Here is a 9,941-nt window from a genome sequence, read left to right as displayed (position 1 = left end):
GAGACTACTTCAGATACCTGTCAGAGGTGGCTTCTGGGGACTCAAAGAAGGGTGAGTGTCTCTAAGTCTCTGTGTGCCCCGCCAAAATAAAATGCTTCTAATCTTTTCTTTTTGTCTGATGGGGGGTAGAACAGGGGGTGTCAAACTCATTTACGTTCAAGGGCCACATGCAGCCAAATATGATCTCATGTGGGGCCGGATCATTAAAAAGATGGAAGGAAGGAAGGAAACAAGGATGGAAAGAAAGGAAAAGTGATAGGAAGGAAAGGAAGGAAGGAAAGAAGGGAAAAGTGATAGGAAGTAAAGGAAGGAAGGATTGAAGGAAGGAAGGAAAAGTGATTTGAAGGAAGGAAAGGAAAAGGGATTAGGAAGGAAAGGAAGAAAGGAAAAGAAGACAAGGAAGGAAAGGAAGAAAGGAAAAGAAGACAATGAAGGAAGGAAAGGGGATTGGGAAGGAAAGGAAGAAAGGAAAAGAAGACAAGGAAGGAAGGAAAAGGGATTAGGAAGGAAAGGAAAAGAAGACAAGGAAGGAAGGAAAAGGGATTAGGAAGGAAAGGAAAAGAAGACAAGGAAGGAAGGAAAAGGGATTAGGAAGGAAAGGAAAAGAAGACAAGGAAGAAAGGAGGAAAGGAAAAGAAGATGAAGGAAGATGGAAGGAAGGAAGGAAAGGAAAAGAAGATGAAGGAAAGATGGAAGGAAGGAAGTAAAGGAAAAGAAGATGAAGGAAAAATGGAAGGAAGGAATGAAAGGAAAAGAAGATGAAGGAAGGAAGGAAGGAAGGAAAGGAAAAGAAGAGGAAGGAAGGAAGGTAGGTAGGAAAGGAAAAGAAGAGGAAGGAAGGAAGGAAGGTAGGAAAGGAAAAGAAGAGGAAGGAAGGAAGGAAAGGAAAAGAAGATGAAGGAAAGATGGAAGGAAGGAAGTAAAGGAAAAGAAGTTGAAGAAAAGATGGAAGGATGGAAGGAAGGAAGGAAGTAAAGGAAAAGAAGATGAAGGAAAGAAGGAAGGAAGGAAGTAAAGGAAAAGAAGTTGAAGAAAAGATGGAAGATGGAAGGAAGGAAGGAAGTAAAGGAAAAGAAGATGAAGAAAAGAAGGAAGGAAGGAAACAAAGAAGGAAAGAAGTAAGAAAGGGAGGAAGGAAGGAAAAGAAGACAGGAAGGAAAGTGGGCCAGAGTGGACGCCTTGGCGGGCCGGCTCTGGCCCACGGGCCGCATGTTTGACACCCCTGGGGTAGAAGAACAAAAGTGTTTTTAAAGGAGGAGCAGAGGTAGATTTAGTGTTTTTAAAGTGAAGTTAAATTCCTGCTAAAGTACAATTTAACTTTAATGTTTGCAGACTTGGGGGAGGGATGGAGGGGGGGAGGAGGAGGGGGAGGGGGCAAAAGGTGGAGAACTAACTCAGCGTCCCACTCCGCTAATCAAAGCTCAACCAAAGTGTCTTTTTTTTTTTATTGCTCAAACAAAAAAAAAGTGGGCCCCCTGTTTGCTGAGTAAATATTCCTCTTTATTTCATGAAGCAGAGCTCGGTATGCATTTTTTATGACTCGCAGTAAAAATAGTCCTGTTTTATGGCTTTTAAAGAAGAAGAGCTGGAAGCCTCTGTTAATTAGTGATTGACTCATACACTACAGCCCTGAAGCAACGGTCACCGCCGACACTCACTAAAATACTCAAATACCTTCAGTCCAGTCAGAGAGAGGGGGGGGGTGAGTGTGAGTGAGAGAGAGAGAGAGATTAAGGTAGAGGTAGGTAAAGAAAGAAAGAGAGAGGTAAGGAGAGAGAGAGAGAGGTAGGTAGGTAAAGGGAAAGAGAGGGGGGGGGGTAAAGGGAGAGAGAGGGGGGTAGGTAGAGGGGGAGAGAGAGAGAGGTAGGTAGGTAAAGGGAGAGAGGGGGGGTAAAGGGAGAGAGAGAGGGGGGTAGGTAGAGGGGGAGAGAGAGAGGTAAAGTGTGAGAGAGAGAGGGATAAGGAGAGAGGGAGAGAGAGAGAGGGGTAAAGGGAGAGAGAGAGAGGTAGGTAAAGGGAGAGAGAGAGAGAGAGGTAGGTAAAGGGAGAGAGGTAGGTAAAGGGAGAGAGGTAGGTAAAGGGAGAGAGAGAGAGAGGTAGGTAAAGGGAGAGAGAGAGAGAGGTAGGTAAAGGGAGAGAGAGAGGGGGGGTAGGTAAAGGGGGAGAGAGAGAGAGAGAGGGGTAGGTAAAGGGGGAGAGAGAGAGGGGGGTAAAGGGAGATAGAGAGGGGTAGGTAAAGGGAGAGAGAGGGGGGTAAAGGGAGAGAGAGAGAGGTAGGTAAAGGGAGAGAGAGAGAGAGGTAGGTAAAGGGAGAGAGGTAGGTAAAGGGAGAGAGAGAGAGAGGTAGGTAAAGGGAGAGAGAGAGAGAGGTAGGTAAAGGGAGAGAGAGAGAGAGAGAGGTAGGTAAAGGGAGAGAGAGAGGGGGGGTAGGTAAAGGGGGAGAGAGAGAGAGAGGGGTAGGTAAAGGGGGAGAGAGAGAGGGGGGTAAAGGGAGATAGAGAGAGGTAGGTAAAGGGAGAGAGAGAGAGAGGGGTAGGTAAAGGGAGGGAGAGAGGGGTTAAGGTAGAGGTAGGTAAAGAAAGAGAGAGAGAGAGGTAAAGGGAGAGAGAGAGGGGGGTAGGTAAAGGGGGAGAGAGAGAGAGAGGTAAGGAGAAAGAGAGAGAGGTAAGGAGAAAGAGAGAGGGGGGGGGAGGTAGGTAAAGAGAGAGAGAGAGAGAGAGAGAGAGAGGGAGGTTAAGGTAGAGGTAGGTAAAGAAAGAAAGAGGGAGAGAGAGACACAAAGAGGTTCATGGGAAGAGTCCGAACCATGATGTCATTTATTCTCCAGATATCACAACACACAAGTCACCGACGACGTTACAGATTCAATATCATCATAAAAGTCTTAACCTCGTCTACTTATTTCCTTTTCATACCAAAGCTCCTGTTAATGGTTAATTAGACCGTTGCCGAGAAACGGTAAACCATAACAGCTTGTTGCCACGGTTATCAATCAACTCGACTGACTTTCGTGGCAATGAGCCAAAGAGCCAAAGCACCGGCGACACCCATTGTATTTCAAAGTGTCCGACGCTTTGATGTATGAGGAAATGCTTCCAAGCTAATCACATTTTCCCATCAGGCCGAGCTGCAGTTTGTGTTTTAGAGGCCGCATAGCTAATGTTGGTATGCTAACGTGCTAAAGGAAGAACATTTGAGCACGTTAAACAATATAAATAAGGCTGCAGCTAACAATTACTTTCATTATTAATTAATCTGCTGATTCATGTCTTTGATTAATCTTTGTCGAAGTGGTGGAAAAAATGCTTGTAATCATTTTTCTATCCAAGGTGACGTCCTCAAATGTCTTTTTTGTTCAGCCAACCGTTCAAAGTCAAAGATAATTCAGTTTTCAGTCATGTATGAAATAGAAAAGCTTCATATTCTCACATTTGAGAAGCTGAAAGCAGCAAGTATTTCACATTTATGCTTTTATTTGTAGCTTTAGTGGAAAAGAAATCAGCCTGAAAGTGTTAGCATGTTGAAGTTAGCATTACCTCAAAGCACTGCTGTGTCCCAGTGTAGCCTCACATAGTTTAAAATCTTCATATTGTCACATTTGAGAAGATGAAAGCAGCAAGTATTTCACATTTATGCCTTTTAAAAGATACATTAAAGGATTATTTGTAGCTCTAGTGGAAAAGAAATCAGCCTGAAAGTGTTAGCATGTTGAAGTTAGCATTACCTCAAAGCACTGCTGTGTCCCAGTGTAGCCTCACATAGTTCAACATCTACCTAAAACCACTGCAGGTTAAACATCAACCGTCTCCTTTATAAAGTTTATTGGTGTAAATCTCATCACAGAGATAAACATCCATCATCACAGCGTGCAGCAAACATAAAAGTAACTGTTGTTGTTTCTTTGTGGTGCAGACACGGTGGAGAACTCTCAGCAGGCCTACCAGCAGGCCTTCGACATCAGCAAGAAGGACATGCAGCCAACACACCCCATCCGGCTGGGCCTGGCCCTCAACTTCTCCGTCTTCTACTACGAAATCCTCAACTCGCCCGAGCAGGCCTGCTCTCTGGCCAAGCAGGTGAGCAAACGTTCAGATCACCTCATTTATTCACGTTGAAAGGCTCCGAGTCTGATGGAGCGCTGATGGTGGGTAGTCGAGGGGTTAGAAGTTCTGGGACCCTGTTTCCTGTCAGCCTCTCTGCCAACTACTCTACTCATGAATGAAGATGAAGAAGAAGGAGAAGGAGGAGGAGAAGGAGAAGGAGGAGTAGGAGGAGAAGAAGAAGCAGGAGGAGGAGGAGGAGGAGGAGGAGGAGAAGAAGAAGGAGGAGGAGGAGAAGAAGAAGGAGGAGGAGAAGAAGAAGAAGCAGGAGAAGAAGAAGCAGGAGGAGAAGGAGAAGAAGCAGGAGGAGAAGAAGAAGAAGCAGGAGGAGGAGAAGAAGAAGAAGAAGAAGAAGAAGCAGAAGCAGCAGGAGGAGAAGAAGCAGCAGGAGAAGAAGAAGAAGCAGGAGGAGAAGGAGAAGAAGAAGCAGGAGCAGGAGGAGAAGAAGCAGCAGGAGAAGGAGAAGAAGAAGCAGAAGAAGAAGATTGAGTGTTTTAAGTCAAGATTGGAGCATGTTGTGTCACCCCTGGCAGACCTGCAGGCTTCAGTCATGTCCAGTAAATAGCAAATAGTAGAAGATAAAAAATGTTAGGATGTGGGAATTTGAGTATTGATGATTTTGTCATTGCAACTTTCTGAATTCTGTTAATGATTTTTAAAGTACTGTCTGGTCCATCTACCTGCTCAGAGACTACAGGGCCCAGTGCAATGCATCTCTCCTTGATTTATACAACGTTAATGTTCTGTTAATGTGCACTGTCCCTGTTTAAATACAACAAAAACGACAAATTACAAATAGTTGTCACATGCCAAGTAGTAAGAGACATAGGTCCAGAGGTTTATGGTTAATTTGAAATGGTTAAAATGTCTCTTAATGTAAAAGTGGACTGTGTGGACCCTGAAGGCACCACATGAATGGTTAAAATGTCTCTTAATGTAAAAGTGGACTGTGTGGACCCTGAAGGCACCACATGAATGGTTAAAATGTCTCTTAATGTAAAAGTGGACTGTGTGGACCCTGAAGGCACCACATGAATGAACAGTGTGTGATCATGTGGAGCAGGAAAGGGAACCAGAGTGAAATGGATTCACATAAAAAATCATGTTTCTCTTCTTACATGATGAGTTTAAATGTAGTCAAAATCGAAGGCGACTACATGTTACAGATCATAAGCATTACTCTTATGTGAGCTCTCAATGGTCGTCATAGAAACGGACCTCGTTAACGGACACAAATATTCACGTTGGTTGGTGTTACCTTGTTTCTCTCTGCAGGCTTTCGATGAGGCGATCGCCGAGCTCGACACCTTGAACGAGGACTCTTACAAAGACAGCACGCTGATCATGCAGCTACTAAGGGACAACCTCACTGTGAGTATTCAAACCCCCCCTCCGACCCCCCCCCCCCCCCCCCCACCACCCCAAAAAAAAAATTATTTGTCAGATTAGACATCATACAGTGCACATCCACAGAAAATCTCATAGCAATGGCTCAAAAAGGTGCTAAATATTAAAAAAATAATAAAACAGGAAATACAAAAAAAACAACTCCGTCCTTCCTTCCTTCCTTTCCTTCCTTCCATCTGTCCTCCCTCCTTCTCTCCTCCCTTCCTTCTTTCCTTCCTCCATCCCCCTTTCTTCTTCCTTCCTTCCTCCTTTCTTCCCTTCCTCCCTCCTTCTCTCCTCCCTTCCTTCTTTCCTTCTTCATCCCCCTTTCTTCTTCCTTCCTTCCTTCCTTCTTTCTTCCCTTCCTCCCTCCCTCCTTCTCTCTTTCTTTCCTCCCCCCTACCTTCCTTCCTTCCATCTTTCCTCCGTCCTTCCTTCCTTCCTCCCTCCTTCCTTCCCTTCCTTCCTTCCTTCCTTCCTCCCTCCTACCTTCCTTCCATCTTTCCTCCGTCCTTCCTTCCTTCCTCCCTCCTTCCTTCCCTTCCTTCCTTCCATCCATCCATCCATCCTTCCTTTCCTTCCTTCCTCCCTTCCTTCCTTTCAATGAGTGTCCTATAAAGGGTTAAATTACGCTGCATGAATATCTTCAGTGTGTAACGGCTTGAAACGACGGCCGCTCTCGAACACTTGAAGTGGTAAATATTTGTCGACTTTATCTTGTGTCCACTGGCTGTGTTGACAGAAGTGAACCCAAAGCTTCCACACCCAGTACGCCCAGTACATTCAATACTTCCTCCTTCACACACGTCACGAGGTGGAGTCACACGGCTGTATTTACATAAGAGAGAGAGAGAGAGAGAGAGGGAGAGAGGGAGAGAGGGAGAGAGAGAGGTGTAGGTAAAGGGAGAGAGAGAGAGAGGTGTAGGTAAAGGGAGAGGGAGAGAGAGAGAGGTGTAGGTAAAGGGAGAGGGAGAGAGAGAGGTGTAGGTAAAGGGAGAGGGAGAGAGAGAGAGGTGTAGGTAAAGGGAGAGGGAGAGAGAGAGAGGTGTAGGTAAAGGGAGAGGGAGAGAGAGAGAGGTGTAGGTAAAGGGAGAGGGAGAGAGAGAGAGGTGTAGGTAAAGGTAGAGGTAAAGAGAGAGAGAGAGGTGTAGGTAAAGGGAGAGAGAGAGAGAGAGAGAGGTGTAGGTAAAGGTAGAGGTAAAGAGAGAGAGAGAGAGAGAGGTGTAGGTAAAGGGAGAGGGAGGGAGAGAGGTAAAGGGAGAGAGACACAGAGAGAGAGAGAGAGAGAGAGGTAGGTAAAGGGGGAGAGAGAGAGAGAGGTAAAGGGAGAGAGACACAGAGAGAGACAGAGAGACTTTTATTTTCTTAACAAACTCGAGATAACGTTAAAACCGAGTCCATGTTTTAAGATCACGTGTGGCGTCGAGCTGTGTGACGGCTCCCAGTGACGGCTCCCAGTGATCCCAGTGATCAGTGTTGGTTATATAATAATGTTCTCCAGGCTTCATAATACTGACAGCAGCTAGAATTAAGTGTGATATTTAAAATAAACTTTCAGCGATCCAAAACATTTGGCAGTAAATCTTCAGCTTTGGGATCAATCCAGGAAGAAAAAGAGGATTTATTCAGACTAACAGGGAGAGGCTGAAACACCAATAATGATGATAATCATAATCATAATAATAATAATAAAAATGATGATGATAATGATAATAATGATAATGATAATAAGATAAAAATAATATTGAAATAAATGAATAATAATTAAAAATAATACAGAAAATTGTAATAATAAATAATTTTAAAATAAATTATAATTTAAAATAAATGATAATGAATAATAACAAATAATATAATTTAGATAAAACTAATTATTAATATTATGTAATATAATAATAAAAACTAATAATGATGATAAAATTAAAATAATATTGAAATAAATACATAAATAATAATTGTTAATAATACAAAATACATTGTAATAATAAATTTAAGAATAAATAATGAATAATAATATAATTGAGATAAAACTAATTATTAATAATATTATGTAATATAATAATAAATAATAATAATGATATAAAAATGATATTGAAATAAATTAATAATAATTGTTAATAATACAAAATAAATTGTAATATAAATAATTTAAGAATAAATAATAATAATGAATAATAATATAATTGAGATAAAACTAATTATTAATAATATTATGTAATATAATAATAATAATAATAATAATAATAATAATAATAATAATAGTAGCTTTATTTGTTTAAGACAATAAATTCAGCTCAAAGTGCTTTATAACAAAATAAATTACATACGCACCAAGTACTTTACAGGACATAAAAGGAGCGTAGAGCAATGTTTAAAAAAGAACAAAAAAGAAATAAATAAAAATAATTAATTTATTATAAGATGAAAAATAATAATGACGAGCATATTAATAGAAACCTAGATCAGAAGGCTTTACGCTGCCATCTTACATTGACTCTAATGTATGGCAGCTCGTTAACTACCGTGCCTTCATTTTTATAACAGTGCTGCCTTCACTGTCTGTCGGTGAAAGGCATTATGGGTAATGTAGTTTAGAAGCTGGAGAACACTGCAGACGAGGCAAAATAAGATAAAGTTAAAAATCAGATGTTTTTATTGATCCGCCTCTGGAGAAATTCAAAGTGATTCTAACAGCATAGAGGAGAAAAAGTGATAAAATACTAATATACAATCATCAGTCCCTGTGAAAGGCATTATGGGTAATGTAGTTAGAAGCTGGAGAACACTGCAGAAAGGCATTATGGGTAATGTAGTTAGAAGCTGGAGAACACTGCAGAAAGGCATTATGGGTAATGTAGTTAGAAGCTGGAGAACACTGCAGACGAGGCAAAATAAGATAAAGTTAAAGATCAGATGTGACACAAACAGTATGGAGGAGAAAAAGTGATAAAATGAATACTTAATAAAATACTAATATACAATCATCAGTCCCTGTGAAAGGCATTATGGGTAATGTAGTTAGAAGCTGGAGAACACTGCAGACGAGGCAAAATAAGATAAAGATAATGATCAGATAATGTGCCTTCATTTTTATAACAGTGCTGCCTTCACTGTCTGTCGGTGAAAGGCATTATGGGAAATGTAGTTAGAAGCTGGAGAACACTGCAGAAAGGCATTATGGGAAATGTAGTTAGAAGCTGGAGAACACTGCAGACGAGGCAAAATAAGATAAAGTTAAAAATCAGATGTGACACAAACAGTATAGAGGACAAAAAGTGATAAAATACTAATATACAATCGTCAGTCCCTGTGAAAGGCATTATGGGTAATGTAGTTAGAAGCTGGAGAACACTGCAGACGAGGCACGAAAAGATAAAGATAAAGATCAGAAGAGTAAACGTGATAAAATAAATCAAATAAAAAAATTTTTTATAACAGTGCTGCCTTCACTGTCTGTCGGTGAAAGGCATTATGGGAAATGTAGTTAGAAGCTGGAGAACACTGCAGACGAGGCAAAATAAGATAAAGTTAAAAATCAGATGTTTTTATTGATCTGCCTCCGGAGAAATTCAAAGTGACAAACAGTATAGAGGACAAAAAGTGATAAAATACTAAATATACAATCATCAGTCCCTGTGAAAGGCATTATGGGTAATGTAGTTAGAAGCTGGAGAACACTGCAGACGAGGCACAAAAAGATAAAGATAAAGATCAGAAGAGTAAACGTGATAAAATAAAATACTTTATACAATCATCAGTCCCTGTGTAAGTAACTCTGCTGTGTTCATGATGATGATGATGATGATGAAGATGATGATGATGATGATGATGATGATAGGAGGCAGAGAGTGTATGTGAGGATGTGGGGCAGACGTTTCCCCCTTTCAGTCTCTTTTTGACTCTTAATGATTGAAGCGAGTGTTCACCGTGTTTGCAGCGCTGCAGCTCGTTGGCTTTATATCCTGTTTGCTTCTCTTCACCGTCGAGCTCGCTTCATGTTTTCAAAAAAAAACAAAAAGTAAAAAAAAAAAACTCAGACACACCTTCATCATCATTTCCTCCCCTGAAGATAAAAATATAGCTGTTACATAACTTTAGAGCAGGGGTGTCAAACATGCGGCCCGTGGGCCAGAGCCGGCCCGCCAAGGCGTCCACTCTGGCCCACTTTCCTGTCTTCTTTTCCTTCCTCCCTCCCTCCCTTTCTTACTTCTTTCCTTCTTTGTTTCCTTCCTTCCTTCCATCTTTGCTTCATCTTCTTTTCCTTTACTTCCTTCCTTCCGTCCTTCCTCTTCTTTTCCTTTCCTTCCTTCCTTCCGTCCTTCCTTCCTTCTATCTTTCCTTCATCTTCTTTTCCTTTCCTTCCTTCCTTGTCTTCTTTTCCTTTCTTCCTAATCCCTTTTCCTTCCCTCCTTCCTTCCTAATCCCTTTTCCTTTCTTCCTTCCCTCCTTGTCTTC

General features: G+C 41.4%; 1 protein-coding gene across 1 annotated transcript; it reads left to right on the top strand.

Moving 5' to 3' along the window:
- Window positions 1–5: 5 nt before the first annotated feature.
- LOC128354859 (14-3-3 protein beta/alpha-1-like) lies at window positions 6–5,498 on the top strand (the record flags this gene model as incomplete). The annotated part of the gene is made up of 3 exons (XM_053314999.1): window positions 6–51; window positions 3,913–4,076; window positions 5,376–5,498. Coding segments are annotated over 3 exons (333 nt in total), but the record flags the coding sequence as incomplete, so codon positions are not given.
- Window positions 5,499–9,941: the final 4,443 nt, after the last annotated feature.

The sequence above is a fragment of the Scomber japonicus genome, unplaced genomic scaffold (assembly GCF_027409825.1).
Source record: "Scomber japonicus isolate fScoJap1 unplaced genomic scaffold, fScoJap1.pri scaffold_750, whole genome shotgun sequence".
NCBI classification, from domain to species: Eukaryota; Metazoa; Chordata; class Actinopteri; order Scombriformes; family Scombridae; genus Scomber; species Scomber japonicus.
This window is presented reverse-complemented; position numbering and strand designations above follow the sequence as displayed.